At 42.7% G+C, this 22,521-nt stretch overlaps 1 protein-coding gene across 1 annotated transcript in view; it reads right to left on the bottom strand.

The window, feature by feature from the left end:
- Positions 1–22,521, bottom strand: part of LOC135522735 (catenin delta-2-like) — a 401,912-nt gene that overhangs the window by 199,777 nt on the left and 179,614 nt on the right. The window contains exons 7-11 of the mRNA XM_064949274.1: positions 21,729–21,849; positions 21,098–21,311; positions 20,880–20,994; positions 20,628–20,760; positions 7,038–7,187 (exon numbers count right to left, since the gene is read on the bottom strand). Of these exons, the coding sequence (XP_064805346.1) occupies positions 7,038–7,187; positions 20,628–20,760; positions 20,880–20,994; positions 21,098–21,311; positions 21,729–21,849 (733 nt within the window). The remainder of the gene's footprint in view (positions 1–7,037; positions 7,188–20,627; positions 20,761–20,879; positions 20,995–21,097; positions 21,312–21,728; positions 21,850–22,521) is intronic.

Raw genomic sequence — 22,521 nt, 5'->3', positions numbered from 1 at the left:
AGGGTGTGACATGGGGTTATTATGTATTGTTTTTTCGTATTGGGGTTTGTAGTGTTTAGGATTGTAGTTGATTAGGGGTGTGTGTGTGTTAAATAGGTTGGCTGCCTGAGGCGGTTCTCAATCAGAGTCAGGTGATTCTCGTAGTCGCTGATTGGGAACCGTATTTAGGTAGCCTGGTTTTCGCCTTGTATTTTGTGGGTGATTGTTCCTGTCTCTGTGTAGGTTGCACCAGTCAGGCTGTAATTGGTTTCACGTTCTGTTTGTTATTTTTGTATTTATTAGTTATTCGTGTATAGTTCGTTCGTTTGTCTTCACTAAATAAACATGAGTAACTTACACGCTGCATTTCGGTCCGACTCTCCTTCAACTAAAGAAGAACGCCGTTACAAAAGCAGTTCGACACATACAACAACAGAGTTACACATAGAGTAAAACAAACATACAGTCAATAATACAGTAGAAAAATAAGTCTATATACGATGTGAGCAAATGAGGTGAGATAAGGGAGGTAAAGGCAAAAAAAAAGGCCATGGTGGCGAAGTAAATACAATATAGCAAGTAAAACACGGGAATGGTAGATTTGCAGTGGAAGAATGTGCAGAGTACAAATAAAAACAATGGGGTGCAAAGGAACAAAATAAATTAATAAATTAATACAGTAGGGGAAGAGGTATTTGTTTGGGCAAAATTATAGATGGGCTATGTACAGGTGCAGTAATCTGTGAGCTGCTCTGACAGCTGGTTCTTAAAGCTAGTGAGGGAGATAAGTGTTCCCAGTTTCAGAGATTTTTGTAGTTCTTTCCAGTCATTGGCAGCAGAGAACTGGAAGGAGAGGCGGCAAAAGAAAGAATTGGTTCTGGGGTGACCAGAGAGATATACCTGTTGGAGTGTGTGCTACAGGTGGGAGATGCTATGGTGACCAGCGAGCTGAGATAAGGGGGAACTTTACCTAGCAGTGTCTTGTAGATGACCTGGAGCCAGTGGGTTTGTCGACGGGTATGAAGTGAGGGCCAGCCAACGAGAGCGTACAGGTCGCAGTGGTGGGTAGTATATGGGGCTTTGGTGACAAAACTGATGGCACTGTGATAGACTGCATCCAATTTATTGAGTAGGGCATTGGAGGCTATTTTGTAAATGACTTCGCCGAAGTCGAGAATTGGTAGGATGGTCTGTTTTACGATGGTATGTTTGGCAGCACGAGTGAAGGATGCTTTGCTACGAAATAGGAAGCCAATTCTAGATTTAACTTTGGATTGGAGATGTTTGATGTGTGTCTGGAAGGAGACTTTACAGTCTAACCAGACACCTAGGTATCTGTAGTTGTCCACATATTCTAAGTCAGAACCGTCCAGAGTAGTGATGCTGGATGGGCGGGCAGGTGCAGGCAACGATCGGTTGAAGTGCATGCATTTAGTTTTACTTGTATTTAAGAGCAGTTGGAGGCCACGGAATGAGAGTTGTATAGCATTGAAGCTCATCTGGAGGGTTGTTAACACAGTGTCCAAAGAAGGACCAGAAGTATACAGAATGGTGTCGTCTGCGTAGAGGTGGATCAGAGACTCACCAGCTGCAAGAGCGACATCATTGATGTATACAGAGAAGAGAGTCGGCCCAAGAATTGAACCCTGTGGCACCCCCATAGAGACTGCCAGAGGCCTGGACAACAGGCCCTCCGATTTGACACACTGAACTCTATCAGAGAAGTAGTTGGTGAACCAGGCGAGGCAATCATTTGAGAAACAAAGGCTATCGAGTCTGCCGATAAGGATGTGGTGATTGACAGAGTCGAAAGCCTTGGCCAGGTCAATGATTACGGCTGCACAGTATTGTTTCTTATCGATGGCGGTTAAGATATTGTTTAGGACCTTGAGCGTGGCTGAGGTGCACCCATGACCAGCTCTGAAACCAGATTGTATAGTGGATGAGGTCCGGTGGGATTCGGCGGGTTGAAGTTGAGATTTTTAGACTAAACTGTTATATTGACTATACTGTTATACTGACTACACTGTTACATACTGACTATACTGTTATACTACTGATATACTGACTATACTGTTATACAACTGTTAAAATAACTATACTGTTATAATACTGCTTAAATGACTAACTGTTATACTGACTATACTGTTATACTGATGAAACTGTTATAATGACTATAGTGTTAAACTGATTATACTGTTAAATACTGGCTATACTGTTATACTGACTATACTGTTATATACTGGCTATACTGTTATATACTGACTATACTGTTATATACTGACTATACTGTTATATACTGACTATACTGTTATATACTGGCTATACTGTTATATACTGACTATACTGTTATACTACGGTTAAACTGACTAAAAATTACTATACTGGTATAATACTGCTTGAATGACTATACTGTTATACTAACTATAATGTTATACTGACTATACTGTTATATAGTGACTATACTGTTAAAATGACTATACTGTTATAATGACTATACTGTTATATTGACTATACTGCTATACTGACTATACTGTTATAATGACTATACTGTTATATTGACTATACTGCTATACTGACTATACTGTTATAATGACTATACTGTTATAATGACTATACTGTTATAATGACTATACTGTTATATTGACTATACTGCTATACTGACTATACTGTTATAATGACTATACTGTTATAATGACTATACTGTTATAATGACTATACTGCTATACTGACTATACTGTTATAATGACTATACTGTTATAATGACTATACTGTTATAATGACTATACTGTTATAATGACTATACTGTTATACTATGACTATACTGTTATACTACTGTTATTATACTGACTATACTGATACTGACTATACTGTTATACTGACTATACTGTTATACTGACTATACTGTTATACTGACTATACTGTTATACTGTTATATACTGACTACACTGTTATATAGTGACTATACTGTTATACTACTGTTATACTGACTATACTGTTATACTGACTATACTGTTATACTGACTATACTGTTATACTGACTATACTGTTATATAGTGACTATACTGTTATACTACTGTTATACTGACTATACAGTTATACTGACTATACTGTTATACTGACTATACTGTTATACTGACTACACTGTTATATAGTGACTATACTGTTATACTACTGTTATACTGACTATACTGTTATACTGACTATACTGTTATACTACTGTTATACTGACTATACTGTTATACTGACTATACTGTTATACTACTGTTATACTGACTATACTGTTATACTGACTATACTGTTATACTACTGTTATACTGACTACACTGTTATATACTGACTATATTGTTATACTACTGTTATACTGACTATACTGTTATAATGACTATACTGTTATAATGACTGTACAAAAAAAGACTATACTGTTATACTGACTATACCATTATACTAATGACTATACTGTTATACTGACTATACCATTATACTAATGACTATACTGAAAATGACTATACTGTTATACTGACTATACTGTTATAATGACTATACTGTTATACTGACTATACCATTATACTAACGACTATACTGAAAATGACTATACTGAAAATGACTATACTGTTATACTGACTATACTGTTATACTGACTATACTGTTATAATGACTGTACAAAAAAAGACTATACTGTTATACTGACTATACCATTATACTAATGACTATACTGTTATACTGACTATACCGTTATACTGATGACTATACTGTTATGCTGGCTATACTGTTATGCTGACTATACTGTTATAATGACTGTACTGTTATATACTGACTATACTGTTGTACTGACTATACTGTTATACTACTGTTATACTGCTATACTACTGCTATACTGACTATACTGTTATAATGACTGTACTGTTATAATGACTATATTGTTATACTACTGTTATACTGACTACTGTTATAACATACTGTTATAGACAGCTAGCCGGGCCATGGGTAGCAAGCTAGCAGAGGATGGAGGTCTGTTTTTAGCCACCTTGTGCGTTTCCGTCGGTAGATTAGTGGGGTTCCGTGTGGTAGAGTGGACCAATCCAACTGGCAAAATAGATATAGTTATAGTGACCCAAGAAAATTGTCTGATAGACCTATTCAGGTAGCAGCTGATAAGACAGCTAACTATTAGCGGGCCGCAGATGGGCGTTCAGGTAACGTCGCAACGGAGAGGCCAGTTGGATAACTCCAGTAGTACAGTCATGAAGGCCCGGTGGGGCTCCGCGTCGGTAGTACAACGGGTCCGGATAGGTGATTGTAGAAAATGACTATACTGTTATAATGACTATACTGTTATACTGACTATACTGCTATACTGACTATACTGTTATAATGACTATACTGTTATACTGACTATACTGCTATACTGACTATACTGTTATAATGACTATACTGCTATACAGACTATACTGTTATAATGACTATACTGTTATACTGACTATACTGTTATAGTAATGACTATACTGAAAATGACTATACTGTTATACTGACTATACTGTTATAATGACTATACAGTAATAATGACTATACTGTTATACTGACTATACTGTTATACTGACTATACTGTTATAATGACTATACTGTTATACTGACTATACTGCTATACTGATTATACTGTTATAATGACTATACCGTTATACTAATGACTATACTGAAAATGACTATACTGTTATAATGACTATACTGCTATACTGACTATACTGCTATACTGACTATACTGTTATAATGACTATACTGTTATACTGACTATACTGCTATACAGACTATACTGTTATAATGACTATACTGCTATACTGACTATACCGTTATACTGACTATACTGTTATACTGACTATACTGTTATAGTAATGACTATACTGAAAATGACTATACTGTTATACTGACTATACTGCTATACTGACTATACTGTTATACTGACTATACTGTTATAATGACTATACTGCTATACTGACTATACTGTTATACTGACTATACTGTTATACTGACTATACTGTTATAATGACTATACTGTTATACTGACTATACTAAAAAAAGACTATACTGTTATACTGACTATACTGTTATACTACTTTTATACTGACTATACTGTTATAATGACTATACTGTTATACTGACTATACTGTTATAATGACTATACTGTTATACTGACTATACTGTTATAATGACTATACTAAAAGACTATACTGTTATACTGACTATACTGTTATACTGACTATACTGTTATGACTATACTGTTATAATGACTATACTGTTATACTGACTATACTGCTATACTGACTATACTGCTATACTGACTATACTGTTATACTACTTTTATACTGACTATACTGTTATAATGACTATACTGTTGTACTGACTATACTGTTATGCTACTGTTATACTGACTATACCTTTCTCAATGTCAGATTTTCATCTGGTCATTACTACAAGGCATCACTTCGACATTATGAATCTTATGGAGTGTGTGTTTGTGTGTGTGTTTTGGTTTTACTATCCTTGTGGAGAACAGAAGTCCTCACAAGATTCGTTAAACTGTCACGTTAAACCTGACCTTAGAGAGCCTTTTTATGTCTCTATTTGGGTTGGTCAGGGTGTGATTTGGGGGGGCATTCTATGTTCTTTATTTCTATGTTTTGGGTTTCTATGTTTTGGCCGGGTATGGTTCTCAATCAGGGACAGCTGTCTCTGATTGGGAATCACACTTAGGCAGCCTGTTTGGCCACTTTAGGTTGTGGGATGTTGTTTTTTGTTAGCTCTGCGTAGCCTACGGAACGTGACGTTCGTTGGTCTTTTGTTGTTTTGCTTGGTGTTCCGTTTTAATAAAGGATCATGAACATGTACCACGCTGCACCTTGGTCCACTTCTTCCGACGAGCGTTACATAAACAGGGAAAATTCGGACAAGTGGGGACATTTCGCCGGGCCCCTAAAAAGGAAAAATACCATTTTCAGCTTTGGGGTGAGGTTTAGGGTTACAATTAGTGTTCAAATTGGGGTTAGGGGTTAGGTTTAGTGTTAGGTTTATGGGTTTGGGGTTAAGGTTGGGGTTATGGTCAAGGTTAGGTTAGGTTAAGGGTTTTAAGGGTTAAGGGAAAATATGATTTTGAAAGTGAATCAATTGTTTGGTCCCCACAAGCATAGCAAAACAAATATATGTGTGTGTGTGTTGCGGGTGTGTGTTCGTATGTGTGTACATGTGTGTGTGTGACTGAGGCATCACTTATTCATTTTGAATCCCTATTAGCCGCACACAGGCCCTGCAGTGGTCAATCTAACCATCTTTAAACACACTGTTCTGTAGCCGGCTGCATTAAACAAGCCAATAACTCAGGAATGGATCAATACCGCTCACTAAGAGATTTCCTACTCTTTGGTCTCGCTGTGGGAAAGATAAGGCAAATGAGTCCCAGTGTGTGTTTTATGATATAAACCGACTGCATTAGAATTGATCTACTGCAATAACAGTAAATTGTATATGCTATAATTGTGTTTGCAAGGTAGCAAACCCTCAAACATGTAATAATGTACTTCTTAGAGAGTAAACAAATCGTTATATCATATTGCCCAATAAACAAGCTTGGATACACCCTGCCATAGCGCGCAGGCTTAAAGACATGCTCTTTGCCTGCAAGCAATTTATTTATCTTTCATGTACCATACCCATTGATCCAAACAATAAGTAATCTATAGTAGCTTATTTAGCATAATCACTATCTGACCCACATGGTAATGATAGTTATTAATGCCTGGCTGGTTAATGACTGTGAGAAGATACAGCCTAGCGTGACAGAGAGGGCTATTCTCATGTAGAATGATGCTGTAATAGGATTTTGACAGCATACCTAAACCCACATCTAGATAACACAAATTAGTCTCTATTGAAGAATACTGGAGGTTAGTATGTGCTGCAGACAGAACTGTGTCTATCTCTATTTTTCTCTTTTTGTTAGTGTGTGTACATATTAAAGGTGTGTGTGTGTGTGTTTAAATACTGTAGGATGGATTATATAGTCTTACCAGTGTTGTTTCCCAGTCCCCTCATAGGTCCTTTGTGGTAGTGGTTGACTCTGTCCTCATAGATGGGCTCTTTGTGGTGGTCTGGGGATCCCAGGGGACGCAGGTCTGGACCGCAGTGACTGTGCTGATTACTGTAGGAACCCCTGGAACCTGGAGAGGGGGAGGGAGAGTGTAAGGGAGGGAGGAAGAGAGAGAAAGACAGAGAGAAAGACAGAGAGACGGGAGAGAGAGAAATCAGCCCTGAGTATTGACTTTTCTCCAGCAAAATGTAATTCTCCATACACATTGTCCCTAAGTGCTCTAGCCTCTCCTCTCCTTCTCTGTAATCATCTTATCTTCTGTCCCAATAGTCTCTCTCTAGCCTCGTCTACTCCCATAGTCTCCAGCCTTTCCTCTCTTTCTCTGTAATCATATCTTCTGTCCCAATAGTCTCTCTCTAGCCTCCTCTACTCCCATAGTCTCCAGCCTCTCCTCTCTTTCTCTGTAATCATCTTATCTTCTGTCCCAATAGTCTCTCTCTAGCCTCCTCCACTCCCATAGTCTCCAGCCTCTCCTCTCTTTCTCTGTAATCATCTTATCTTCTGTCCCAATAGTCTCTCTCTAGTCTCCTCTACTCCCATAGTCTCCAGCCTCTCCTCTCTTTCTCTGTAATCATCTTATCTTCTGTCCCAATAGTCTCTCTCTAGCCTCCTCTACTCCCATAGTCTCCAGCCTTTCCTCTCTTTCTCTGTAATCATCTTATCTTCTGTCCCAATAGTCTCTCTCTAGCCTCCTCTACTCCCATAGCCTCCAGCCTCTACTCCCATAACCTCTATGGTAGGGATCATCAACTAGATTAATCTTCTTTTTTAAGCAGATGGTCAGTGGGCTGTAAAATTATTTCAAATACTTTATAGATTGCAAGAAGCCCAAACAGATATAATATTTGAAAACCAAGCTACTCAATACTGCCCCCAGCCATAAGAAGTCCAGGTGGGCCAGTTGAGAACAAGTTCTCATTTACAACTGCGACCTGGCCAAGGGTTAACAGCCTTGTTCAGGGGAAGAACGACAGATTTGTAACTTGTCAGCTCTGGGATTTGAAATTGCAACATTTCGGTTACTAGTCCAATGCTCTAACCACTAGGCTACACTGCCTCCCCAGTGGCCATAGTGGTGAAATAATTACAATTCAGCATTAACACTGGAGTGAGATGTACAGATGATGAAGTAGAGATACTGGGGTGCAATAGAGCAGAAATAAACAACAATATGGGGATGAGGTAGTTGGGTGGGCTATTCGCAGATGGGCTGTGTACAGGTGCAGTGATCTGTAAGCTGCTCTGACAGCTGATGCTTAAAGTTAGTGAGGGAGATATAAGTCTGCAGGTTCAGTGATTTTTGCAATTCGTTCCAGTCATTGGCAGCAGAGAACTGGAAGGAAAGGCGGCCAAAGGAGGAGTTTGGGGCTTTGGGGATGACCAGTAAAATATACCTGCTGGAGCGCATACTATGGGTGGGTGTTGCTATGGTGAGCAGTGAGCTGAGATAAGGTGGGGCTTTACCTAGCAAAGACTTATAGATGACCAGGAGCCAGTGGGTTTGAAGACGAATATGAAGCGAGGGCCATTCAACGAGAGCATACAGGTCGCAGTGGTGGGAATTATATGGGGCTTTGGTGACAAAACAGATGGCATTGGCATTGATAGACTAGATACAATTTGCTAAGTAGAATGTTGGAGGCTATTTTGTAAATGACATCGCCGAAGTCAAGGATCGGGAGGATAGTCAGTTTTACAAGGGTATGTTCTGCAGCATGAGTGAAGGAGGCTTTGTTGCAAATAGGAAGCCGATTCTAGATTTAATTTTGTATTGGAGATACTTAATGTGAGTCTGGAAGGAGAGTTTACAGTCTAACCAGACCCCTAGGTATTTGTAGTTGTCCACATATTCTAAGTCAGAACCGTCAGAGTAGTGATGCTAGTCGGGTGGGCGGGTGCGTGCAGAGATCGGTTGAAGAGCATGCATTTAGTTTTACTTGCATTTAAGAGAAGTTGGAGGCAACGGAATGAGTGTTGTATGGCATTGAAGCTCGTCTGGAGGTTTGTTAACACAGTGTCCAAAGAAGGGCCAGAAGTATACAGAATGGTGTCGTCTGCGTAGAGATGGATCAGGGAATCACCAGCAGCAAGAGCGACTTCATTGATATATACGGAGAAAAGAGTCGGCCCGAGAATTTAACCCTGTGGCACCCCCATAGAGACTGCCAGACGTCCGGACAACAGGCCCTCCGATTTGACACACTGAAATCTATCTGACAAGTAGTTGGTGAACCAGGCGAGGCAGTCATTTGAGAAACCAAGGCTTTTGAGTCTGCCGATAAGAATGCGATGATTGACAGAGTCGAAAGGCTTGGCCAGATCGATGAAGACGCCTGCACAATACTGTCTTTCATACCAGATTGCTTAGCCGAGAAGGTACGGTGGGATTCGAAGTGGTCGATGGTCTGTTTGTTAACTTGGCTTTCGAAGACTTTAGAAAGGCAGGGCAGAATGGATTTAGGTCTGTAACAGTTTGGGTCTAGAGTGTCTCCCCCTTTGAAGATGTGGGTGACCGAGGCAGCTTTCCAATCTTTAGGGATCTCAGACGATACGAAAGTGAGGTTGAACAGGCTAGTAATAGAGGTTGCAACAATTGCGGCGGATAACTTTAGAAAGAGAGGGTCCAGATTGTCTAGCCCAGGTGATCTGTAGGGGCCCCGGTTTTGCAGCTCTTTCTGAACATCAGCTATTTGGATATGGGTGAAGGAGGAGCGGGGGGCTTGGGCAAATTGCTGCAGGTTGTGCAGAGATGTTGGCCGGGGTAGGGGTAGGGGTAGCCAGGTAGAAAGCATGGCCAGCCGTATAAAAATGCTTATTGATATTCTCGATTGTCATGGCTTTATTGGTGGTGACAGTGTTTCCTATCCACAGTACAGTGGGCAGCTGAGTGGAGGTACTCTTATTCTCCATGGACTTTACAGTGTCCCAAAACCTTTGGAATATGTGCTACAGGAAGCAAATTTCTGTTTGAAAAAGCTATCCTTTTAACTGAGTGTGTATACAACTTCCCTGAAACGTTGCATATCGTGGGGGCTATTCGATGCTAATGCAGTAGGCCACAGGATGTTTTTGTGATGGTCAAGGGCAGTCAAGTCTGGAGTGAACCAAGGGCTATATCTGTTCTTAGTTCTACATTTTTTGAATGGGGCATGCTTATTTAAGATGACGAGGAAAGCACTTTTAAAGAATAACCAGGCATCTCTACTGACGGGATGAGGTCAATATCCTTTCCAGGATACCCGGGCCAGGTCAATTAGAAAGGCCTGCTCGCTGAAGTGTTTTAGGGAGCGTTTGGCAGTGATGAGGGGTGATTGTTTCACCACGGACCCATTACGGACAGATTGCAATTAGGGCAGTGATTGCTGAGATCCTGGTTGAAGAAAGCAGAGGTGTATTTAGAGGGCAGGTTGGTCAGGATGATGTCTATGAGGGTGCCCATGTTTACGGATTTGGGGTTGTACCTGGTAGGTTCCTTGATAATTTGTGTGAGATTGATGGCATCTGGCTTAGATTGTAAGACGGCCGGGGTGATAACCATATCCCAGTTTAGGTCACCTAACAGTACGAACTCTGAAGATAAATGGGGGGCAATCAATTCACATAAGGAGTCCAGGGCACAGCTGGGGGCTGAGGGGGGTCTATAACAAATGGCAACAGTGTGAGACTTATTTCTGGAAAGATGGATTTTTAAAAGTAGAAGCTCAAACTGTTTGGGCACAGACCTGGAAGGCATGACAGAACTCTGTAGGCTATCTCTGTAGTAGATTGCGACTTCGCTCCCTTTTGCAGTTCAACCTTGGTGGAAAATTTTGTAGTTGGGAATGGAAATTTCAGAATTTTTGGTGGCCATCCTAAGCCAGGATTCAGACACGGCTAGGACATCAGGGTTGGCGGAGTGTGCTAAAGCAGTTAGTAAAACAAACTTAGGGAGGAGGCTTCTGATACCATGCATGGAACCAAGGATTTTACGGTTACAGAAGTCAACAAATGATAGCGCCTGTGGAATAGGTGTGGTACTGGGGTCTACAGGGCCTGGGTTAACCTCTACATCACCAGGGGAGGAGTAGGATAAGGTTAAAGGCTATAAGACCTGGTCGTCTCGTGCGTTGGGAACAGAGAACAAAAGGAGAAGATTTCTGGGCGTGGTAGAATAGGTTCAGGGCATAATGTACAGACAAGGGTATGGTAGGATGTGAGTACAGTGTAGGTAAACATAGACGTTGAGTGACGATGAGAGAGGTTTCGTCTCTGGTGGCACCAGTTAAGCCAGGTGAGGTCTCCGCATGTGTGGGGGGTGGGACAAAAGAGATATCTAAGGTGAGCGGGACTGAGTGCTCTACAGTGAAATAAAACAATAAGAACTAGCCAAGACAGCATTAGACAAGGCATATATGACATTAGAGAGAGGCATATTGACATTAGAGAGAGGCAGAAAGCAGTGACAGGTGTTGATCAGGAGAGCTAAGACAACAACGGGTAAATGGAGATGAATGGGCAGAGCAGGTCAGTTAAGGAACATACAGGACCTGAGTTCGAGGATGGTGCCGACAGGAAAACAAAATTAGGTACCATGTAATTGAAACAGTCCAGGGGGATCAGCTGTGTAGCTGAGTGATCATAGGGTCCAAAGAACAGCAATAGGTCAGTCAGGGAGCCGTTCAGTATTCAGTACTACGCTAGTCAAGCGGGGGACACAGTGTTTAGAAAGCTAGCAGGCCGGGGCAAGAAGATGGGTCTTTGGCGACATCGCAACGGAAAAGCCTGTTGAGACCACACCAGGGGGATCGGTGGGTCTCTGTGTCGACAATAAAGGGTCCAGGCCAATTGGCAAAAGAGGTATTGTAGCCCTAGAATTAGCTGGTATATGGGCCTAGCTCGAGGCTAGCTCAAGGCTAACCGGTGCTTGCTTCGGGACAGAGGCATTAGCTAACAGTAGCCACTCAGTAGTAGCTAGCTACGATGATCCGGTGTAATGATCCAGAGCGGCAGGAATCCGGTGATGTGGAAGAGAGAAGCATAGTCCCATAGTCTCCAGCCTTTCCTCTCTTTCTCTGTAATCATCTTATCTTCTGTCCCAATAGTCTCTCTCTAGCCTCCTCTACTCCCATAGCCTCCAGCATCTACTCCCATAACCTCTATGGTAGGGATCATCAACTAGATTAATCTTCTTTTTTAAGCAGATGGTCAGTGGGCTGTAAAATTATTTCAAATACTTTATAGATTGCAAGAAGCCCAAACAGATATAATATTTGAAAACCAAGCTACTCAATACTGCCCCCAGCCATAAGAAGTCCAGGTGGGCCAGTTGAGAACAAGTTCTCATTTACAACTGCGACCTGGCCAAGGGTTAACAGCCTTGTTCAGGGGAAGAACGACAGATTTGTAACTTGTCAGCTCTGGGATTTGAAATTGCAACATTTCGGTTACTAGTCCAATGCTCTAACCACTAGGCTACACTGCCTCCCCAGTGGCCATAGTGGTGAAATAATTACAATTCAGCATTAACACTGGAGTGAGATGTACAGATGATGAAGTAGAGATACTGGGGTGCAATAGAGCAGAAATAAACAACAATATGGGGATGAGGTAGTTGGGTGGGCTATTCGCAGATGGGCTGTGTACAGGTGCAGTGATCTGTAAGCTGCTCTGACAGCTGATGCTTAAAGTTAGTGAGGGAGATATAAGTCTGCAGGTTCAGTGATTTTTGCAATTCGTTCCAGTCATTGGCAGCAGAGAACTGGAAGGAAAGGCGGCCAAAGGAGGAGTTTGGGGCTTTGGGGATGACCAGTAAAATATACCTGCTGGAGCGCATACTATGGGTGGGTGTTGCTATGGTGAGCAGTGAGCTGAGATAAGGTGGGGCTTTACCTAGCAAAGACTTATAGATGACCAGGAGCCAGTGGGTTTGAAGACGAATATGAAGCGAGGGCCATTCAACGAGAGCATACAGGTCGCAGTGGTGGGAATTATATGGGGCTTTGGTGACAAAACAGATGGCATTGGCATTGATAGACTAGATACAATTTGCTAAGTAGAATGTTGGAGGCTATTTTGTAAATGACATCGCCGAAGTCAAGGATCGGGAGGATAGTCAGTTTTACAAGGGTATGTTCTGCAGCATGAGTGAAGGAGGCTTTGTTGCGAAATAGGAAGCCGATTCTAGATTTAATTTTGTATTGGAGATGCTTAATGTGAGTCTGGAAGGAGAGTTTACAGTCTAACCAGACCCCTAGGTATTTGTAGTTGTCCACATATTCTAAGTCAGAACCGTCCAGAGTAGTGATGCTAGTCGGGTGGGCGGGTGCGTGCAGAGATCGGTTGAAGAGCATGCATTTAGTTTTACTTGCATTTAAGAGAAGTTGGAGGCAACGGAATGAGTGTTGTATGGCATTGAAGCTCGTCTGGAGGTTTGTTAACACAGTGTCCAAAGAAGGGCCAGAAGTATACAGAATGGTGTCGTCTGCGTAGAGATGGATCAGGGAATCACCAGCAGCAAGAGCGACTTCATTGATATATACGGAGAAAAGAGTCGGCCCGAGAATTTAACCCTGTGGCACCCCCATAGAGACTGCCAGACGTCCGGACAACAGGCCCTCCGATTTGACACACTGAAATCTATCTGACAAGTAGTTGGTGAACCAGGCGAGGCAGTCATTTGAGAAACCAAGGCTTTTGAGTCTGCCGATAAGAATGCGATGATTGACAGAGTCGAAAGGCTTGGCCAGATCGATGAAGACGCCTGCACAATACTGTCTTTCATACCAGATTGCTTAGCCGAGAAGGTACGGTGGGATTCGAAGTGGTCGATGGTCTGTTTGTTAACTTGGCTTTCGAAGACTTTAGAAAGGCAGGGCAGAATGGATTTAGGTCTGTAACAGTTTGGGTCTAGAGTGTCTCCCCTTTGAAGATGTGGGTGACCGAGGCAGCTTTCCAATCTTTAGGGATCTCAGACGATACGAAAGTGAGGTTGAACAGGCTAGTAATAGAGGTTGCAACAATTGCGGCGGATAACTTTAGAAAGAGAGGGTCCAGATTGTCTAGCCCAGGTGATCTGTAGGGGCCCCGGTTTTGCAGCTCTTTCTGAACATCAGCTATTTGGATATGGGTGAAGGAGGAGCGGGGGGCTTGGGCAAATTGCTGCAGGTTGTGCAGAGATGTTGGCCGGGGTAGGGGTAGGGGTAGCCAGGTAGAAAGCATGGCCAGCCGTATAAAAATGCTTATTGATATTCTCGATTGTCATGGCTTTATTGGTGGTGACAGTGTTTCCTATCCACAGTACAGTGGGCAGCTGAGTGGAGGTACTCTTATTCTCCATGGACTTTACAGTGTCCCAAAACCTTTGGAATATGTGCTACAGGAAGCAAATTTCTGTTTGAAAAAGCTATCCTTTTAACTGAGTGTGTATACAACTTCCCTGAAACGTTGCATATCGTGGGGGCTATTCGATGCTAATGCAGTAGGCCACAGGATGTTTTTGTGATGGTCAAGGGCAGTCAAGTCTGGAGTGAACCAAGGGCTATATCTGTTCTTAGTTCTACATTTTTTGAATGGGGCATGCTTATTTAAGATGACGAGGAAAGCACTTTTAAAGAATAACCAGGCATCTCTACTGACGGGATGAGGTCAATATCCTTTCCAGGATACCCGGGCCAGGTCAATTAGAAAGGCCTGCTCGCTGAAGTGTTTTAGGGAGCGTTTGGCAGTGATGAGGGGTGATTGTTTCACCGCGGACCCATTACGGACAGATTGCAATTAGGGCAGTGATTGCTGAGATCCTGGTTGAAGAAAGCAGAGGTGTATTTAGAGGGCAGGTTGGTCAGGATGATGTCTATGAGGGTGCCCATGTTTACGGATTTGGGGTTGTACCTGGTAGGTTCCTTGATAATTTGTGTGAGATTGATGGCATCTGGCTTAGATTGTAAGACGGCCGGGGTGATAACCATATCCCAGTTTAGGTCACCTAACAGTACGAACTCTGAAGATAAATGGGGGGGCAATCAATTCACATAAGGAGTCCAGGGCACAGCTGGGGGCTGAGGGGGGGTCTATAACAAATGGCAACAGTGTGAGACTTATTTCTGGAAAGATGGATTTTTAAAAGTAGAAGCTCAAACTGTTTGGGCACAGACCTGGAAGGCATGACAGAACTCTGTAGGCTATCTCTGTAGTAGATTGCGACTTCGCTCCCTTTTGCAGTTCAACCTTGGTGGAAAATTTTGTAGTTGGGAATGGAAATTTCAGAATTTTTGGTGGCCATCCTAAGCCAGGATTCAGACACGGCTAGGACATCAGGGTTGGCGGAGTGTGCTAAAGCAGTTAGTAAAACAAACTTAGGGAGGAGGCTTCTGATACCATGCATGGAACCAAGGATTTTACGGTTACAGAAGTCAACAAATGATAGCGCCTGTGGAATAGGTGTGGTACTGGGGTCTACAGGGCCTGGGTTAACCTCTACATCACCAGGGGAGGAGTAGAATAAGGTTAAAGGCTATAAGACCTGGTCGTCTCGTGCGTTGGGAACAGAGAACAAAAGGAGAAGATTTCTGGGCGTGGTAGAATAGGTTCAGGGCATAATGTACAGACAAGGGTATGGTAGGATGTGAGTACAGTGTAGGTAAACATAGACGTTGAGTGACGATGAGAGAGGTTTCGTCTCTGGTGGCACCAGTTAAGCCAGGTGAGGTCTCCGCATGTGTGGGGGGTGGGACAAAAGAGATATCTAAGGTGAGCGGGACTGAGTGCTCTACAGTGAAATAAAACAATAAGAACTAGCCAAGACAGCATTAGACAAGGCATATATGACATTAGAGAGAGGCATATTGACATTAGAGAGAGGCAGAAAGCAGTGACAGGTGTTGATCAGGAGAGCTAAGACAACAACGGGTAAATGGAGATGAATGGGCAGAGCGGGTCAGTTAAGGAACATACAGGACCTGAGTTCGAGGATGGTGCCGACAGGAAAACAAAATTAGGTACCATGTAATTGAAACAGTCCAGGGGGATCAGCTGTGTAGCTGAGTGATCATAGGGTCCAAAGAACAGCAATAGGTCAGTCAGGGAGCCGTTCAGTATTCAGTACTACGCTAGTCAAGCGGGGGGGACAGTGTTTAGAAAGCTAGCAGGCCGGGGCAAGAAGATGGGTCTTTGGCGACATCGCAACGGAAAAGCCTGTTGAGACCACACCAGGGGGATCGGTGGGTCTCTGTGTCGACAATAAAGGGTCCAGGCCAATTGGCAAAAGAGGTATTGTAGCCCTAGAATTAGCTGGTATATGGGCCTAGCTCGAGGCTAGCTCAAGGCTAACCGGTGCTTGCTTCGGGACAGAGGCATTAGCTAACAGTAGCCACTCAGTAGTAGCTAGCTACGATGATCCGGTGTAATGATCCAGAGCGGCAGGAATCCGGTGATGTGGAAGAGAGAAGCAGTCCGATATGCTCTGGGTTGATATCGCTCTGTGCAGACTGGCATGTATTGTCCGAGCTAAAGCTGCGGTGTCCGAGCTAAATGTGAAGACTGCTCGCCGTGGCTAACAAAGACTAGTAGCTAGTTAGCTGGCTAGCTCCTGGCGGAGGTTCCAGTTATAAGGAATAAAAATAGCATATCCGTACCATAATGGGTGAGGCTGGTTGCAGGAAAGTATATTTAGTTTGTAGACAGAAAGTGAGATTAAAATGTATACAAATTAGAAAATATTAACAGGTATGCCTTGTTAAAAGTTAATTTGTGGAATTTATTTCCTTCATAATGTGTTTGAGCCAATCAGCTGTGTTGTGACAAAGTAGGGGTGGTATACAGAAGATAGCCCTATTTGGTAAAAGACCAAGTCCATATTATTGCAAGAACAGCTCAAATAAGCAAAGAGAAACAACAGTCCAACATTACTTTAAGAAATGGAGGTCAGTGAATCCGGAAAATGTCAAGAACTTTGAAAGTTTCTTCAAGTGCAGTCACAAAAACCATCAAGCGCTGTGATGAAACTGTCTCTCATGGTGACCGCCTCAGGAAAGGAAGACCCAGAGTTACCTCTGCTGCGAGGATAGAGGATAAGTTGATTAGAGATAACTGCACCTCAGATTGCAGCTCAAATAAATGCTTCATAATTCAAGTATCAGACACATCTCAACATCAACTGTTCAGAGGAGACGGCATAAATCAGGCCTTCATGGTCGAATTGCTGCAAAGAAACCACTACTGAAGGACACTCATAATAAGAAGAGACTTGCTTGAGCCAAGAAACACGAGCAATGGATATTAGATCGGTGGAAGTCTGTACTTTGGTCTGATGAGTCTAAATTTGAGATTTCTCTCACAAAGAAACGGCGTTTCTTTGTGAGACGCAGAGTAGGTGAACGGATGCTCTCTCCATGTGTAATTCCCAAAGTGAAGCATGGAAGAGAAGGCGTGGTGGTGTGGGGGTGCTTTGCTGGTGACACCGCCAGTGAATTATTTATAATTCAAGGCACACTTAACCAGCATGGCTACCACAGCATTCTGCAGCGATAAGCCATCCCATCTGGTTTGCGCTTAGTGGGATTGTGATTTGTTTTTCATCAGGACAATGACCGAACACACCTCAAGGCTGTGTAAGGGCTATTTGACCAAGAAGGAGAGTGATGGAGTGCTGCATCAGATGACCTGGTCTCCACAATCACCCGACCTCAACCAAAGTGAGATGGTGAAGGAAAAGCAGCCAACAAGTGTTCAGCATATGTGGGAACTCCTTCAAGACTGTTGGATAGCATTCCAGGTGAAGCTGGTTGAGAGAATGCCAAGTGTGTGCTAAGCTGTCATCCAGGCTAAGGGTGGGTACTTTGAAGAATCTAAAATATATTTTGATTTGTTTAACAACTTTTTTGGTTACTACATGATTCCATGTGTGTTATTTCATAGTTTTGATATCTTCACTATTATTCTACAATGTAGAGAACAGTAAAAATAAAGAAAAACCCTTGAATGAGTAGGTGTGTCCAAACTTTTGACTGGTACTGTATATTGTGCTGATCTGCAGTGGTAGAGGGTATTTTACCATGCTACTGTGTAGGGAGGACAGCGTTGTTATGTAATCTCTATAGAGCATATTGTCTAGCATCAGCCATAAAATAATAAGATTCAAAATGCATTTTCCTCAGTCCTTTGTGTGTGTGTGTGTGTGTGTGTGTGTGTGTGTGTGTGTGTGTGTGTGTGTGTGCGTGCGCACGCGTTTCCCCCTTTTCTGGCAGGATTCCCGAACACAGACACCTCTGACTTTCCTCACTGAGCGCTTGTTCATTACACTGCATAACAAATGTATGGTAGGCCCTCCCTGGGAGGAAGAAGGAAGGGGGAGAGGGGAGTGAAAGAGCAAGAGACAGAGACAGAGACCTAGAGTGAGACAGAGAGAGCTAATAATAAAACAAAATATTTGGCATGGGTCATCAAAAAGTTCTATAGCTGCACCATCGAGAGCATCCTGACCGGTTGCATCACCGCCTGGAATGGCAACTGCTCGGCATCTGACAGTAAGGCGCTACCAAGGGTAGTGCGTACAGCCCAGTACATCACTGGGGCCAAGCTTCCTGCCATCCAGGACCTCTATACTAGCCGTGTCAGAGGCCCAAAAAAATGTCAAAGACTCCAGCCACCCAAGTCATAGACTGTTCTCTCTGCTACCGCACGGCAAGCGGTACCGGACCACCAAGTCTAGGTCCAAAAGGCTCATTAACAGCTTCTACCCCCAAGCAATAAGACTGCTGAACAATTAATCAAATGGCCCCCTGATTATTTGCATTTCCAACCCCGCCCCCTTTGTTTTTACACTGCTGCTACTTGCATAGGCACTTTACCCCTACCTGCATGTACAGTACCTCGACTAACCTGTACCCCTGCACATTGACTCAATACTAGTACAACTGTATATAGCCTCATTATTCTTGTTTTATTGTGTTACTTTTTTTCTCCCTTTTTCCCTTTAGTTTATTTACTAAACATTTTCTAAACTTTATTTTCTTAAAACTTTATTGTTAGTAATTGTTGTTAGCTTGTAAGTGAGTGTTTCACTGTAAGGTCTCCACCTGTTGTATTTGTGACAAATAACATGTGATTTGATCTAGTAGTGATAATGAAGAGAAGGAAGCTGCCTCCCTTTAACACTACTGATGGTCATTTACCAAAATGAGGGTTTGAATATGGACAGAAAGGACAGAAAGGAAGGAAGGATGGAACCAAGAAGAGAGGAGCACTAATTAGAATGATGGACACACTCCGTCGCCTGTCTCATCCTTGTCATCCTCCTCTCCTCTCCGGCTCTCTTCCCTCCCTTCTTTGATGTCTCATGGAGACTTACTGAGTCACTGCTCAGGCTCCCCAAATCAAAGTGCTCAACTGTTAGGATGGAGGGATGGAGAGAGAGAGGGAGGGAGCTGGCCTCCCATGACACTATGAAACTTGAAATTTGATACAGTCAGAAAACTTTTATAATGATTAAAGGAAATAAAAGGAATATGCAAAACCAGCCCAAGTCCCCTGCTGCCTGTGTTCAGCTCTTAACCTCCTGTTTGTGTGCTAAGAAGGAAACATGAACTATATTATTATAAAGTATTATATAAATATGATCATAAAACCACAATGCAACACCACTACAAAGTATTGCTTTCGCCTGTTACTCTTGAGGATTTAACTCATTCTCTAACAAAGTCATTAACGTTTTCACTTTGATGTTTGTGCTCAACGTCAAAGACAAATAAATACATTATTATTACTAAACAAGTAGCTAGCATAACACAGCCCAAACATTCAGTGTTGCATTCATGTTACAGCTCGCAGTGTTTCAAATGTACACTGTCAACGATCTTCAACATCCTGTCTTGTTTCAAATCTTAGAAAACAATTTAATTTAAATTTTAGAATTGATGGAATTTTTAAGGACCTGACACTAGCTAAAGACATCATTGAGTGTTTGTATAAAGTAATGTCTCCAAAACTCTCTATAAGTGTAATATAGAGCACAACCCTGGCCTGTGTTCTATTCTCTCTCCACACAAAAAGCCCTTGAAGCATCACGACTCAGCTGTATAAGAGGCTGATTGCAGTCTTCAGAAGCACTGAACCTTCAGATGACATTCAACAAACACACAGCTTATTCAACACACACACACACACACACACACACACACACACACACACACACACACACACACACACACACACACACACTGCAGAGCACAACCACTCATTACTGCAGAGCCACGGGTCTGTTATTGGGATCAATAAGAGAAAAGATGTTAGTAACCTGACAGACAGTTATTACCACTGAGTAACTCTAACTCAAAGATAACAGTCAACAACTCACTCACACCGAGGACAACAGTCAGACCACATAACAAGGTAAAGACCAACTCTAGGCCAAGGACTCACTTAACTCTATACAGAAGAGTAAATAACAGCAGAGGAAAAATATTCAGCGTTTGCATTGCATACATGGAGGGATTCACTTGGAGAATAGCGTCGTTGCACACGTGTGTGTACGTCTTACCTGCCAGACTGCCGGGCCTCTGTAGCGTAGCGGTAGCATAGAGCTCATGGGATATCTTGTACTGGTCGGAGGCGTGGTGAGCAGCCAGTCTTTTAGGAGACAGAGTAGCGTAGCTCCCTATGCCCGAACTCATCTAGTGATTCACATAGAAACCCATTGTGTAGAACAGACTTGATTATTTTTATTCTAGAGAATGTTGCTTAAGAATAATGTGCAGTACTATGCATTGAATATCTGTGTTTCAATACACACCAGGTGTAGTGGGGATGATGAAGCGCTAGCCCCTCCCCCGGCAACTGTTGCTATGGAGTTGGGTGGAGAGCCCACCCTCAGCGGAGACCCGGTTGTTGTCACGGCACCAGTGGTGCTGTAAGCATAACAAATTGTTTGGTTATGAAATCATTTTAAATGTTTTCAATTGTAGGTTTAACCTCGTTCTTCTCCCAAACCAGCCAATGAAATGGCCCTACCTGTAGGACTTGGCGAGTCGGTTGGCTGGGGACTGTTTGTTGGGTGAGGATGAGGAGGAGGAAGGTAGGCGCTGGGTGGTAGCGTAGCCCAGTGTGTCTGAGGCTGAGCCCAGGCGCTGCAGCTTGCTGGGAGAACCAGACCCTCCACCTCCACCTCCGGTCAGAGGTGAACTCACACGCTGGGCAGGCAGGGTGGAACTGGAGTAGTAGTGACCTAGGATCAGATGGAACAGGGGTTATAACAAGGTTGAAGAACAATAGTCCTCTAGATGCTGATCTAATACCAGTTTAGCACTTTCCCTAAGCTGTTGCTAGATCTGTGCATAAGGGCAATTTCTAACCAAAGCTGAAAGTATTGGATGCCATGTGTAGTACCTTTAATGGTATTATCTCCGTCTCATTTCTCTTTATGTATAATGGTATGTACTGTATTAGAAAACAATAATTTCTAACAAAAGCTAAAAAGATTGGATGGCATGTGTGGTTTCTGGTCTCTTTAAGGATATTATCTCTCTCTCTAAATTCTGTCTATACAATGTTATGTATACAGTATATTGCATTTATATAATGTAGATGTGTACTGGTATTGTAGGTATATTGTATATATATATAATGCAGATATACAGTATACCGATTGTGGGAAGCTGTGCATCAGGCAGATGAAAGGCACTGCCATGGCTCTGAGAGAAGGGGTCTCCTCCACTACCTCCCCCTCCCCCTGCCTGCTGCTGGGCCGCACGACTAGATGTCACCTGGAGGGAGAAAGAGAGAGCGTAAAGAGAGAGTGATAGAGGAGAGAGGAGAAAGAAGTGACAGAGTGGGGGTGTAAAGAGACAGAGGGAGACAGAGGAGAGAGAGAGAGAGAGAGAGAGAGAGCAGTGGACAGAGAGGGAGAGGGAGAAGGTAGGGTTGTAAAAGACAGGAAATTACTATTCTACCTTATCACCACATCACTTCTCTCTACATCTTCTTAAGGTAACAGATAGACATTTCTAAAAGGTAGAACCTACAACACTGCCACAGATGATATCCGGTCCAGTTGGAATCCACTATCAGATCATGCATTTTTCACCGAGTCACAGTGATCCTATCCCAACACAACAGACAAGAGTTATCTAATGTATTCCTCTAGATCCTCAGAGACAGGAGCACGGCATATGTTTCTACTCCTCTGAGCTCCTTCCCCTTATGCTAATGACAGTCACCATGAATATGTCTCTAAAGGTGAACCACACACACACGCTGAGGCTCGCTTGCAGTTCGCCCCCATTTAACTGTGCACACAAACACACACACACACACACACACACACACACACACACACACAAGTTCCTCAGGCAGCTCCTGGCTCCAGGCTGTATTTTCCCTCCCTAATAAGCCAATGCGTGTCTACTGATTACAGTGACTCTGTGGTTCCAGGTCAC

The sequence above is a fragment of the Oncorhynchus masou genome, chromosome 30, assembly GCF_036934945.1.
Source record: "Oncorhynchus masou masou isolate Uvic2021 chromosome 30, UVic_Omas_1.1, whole genome shotgun sequence".
Classification (NCBI taxonomy): domain Eukaryota; kingdom Metazoa; phylum Chordata; class Actinopteri; order Salmoniformes; family Salmonidae; genus Oncorhynchus; species Oncorhynchus masou.
This window is presented reverse-complemented; position numbering and strand designations above follow the sequence as displayed.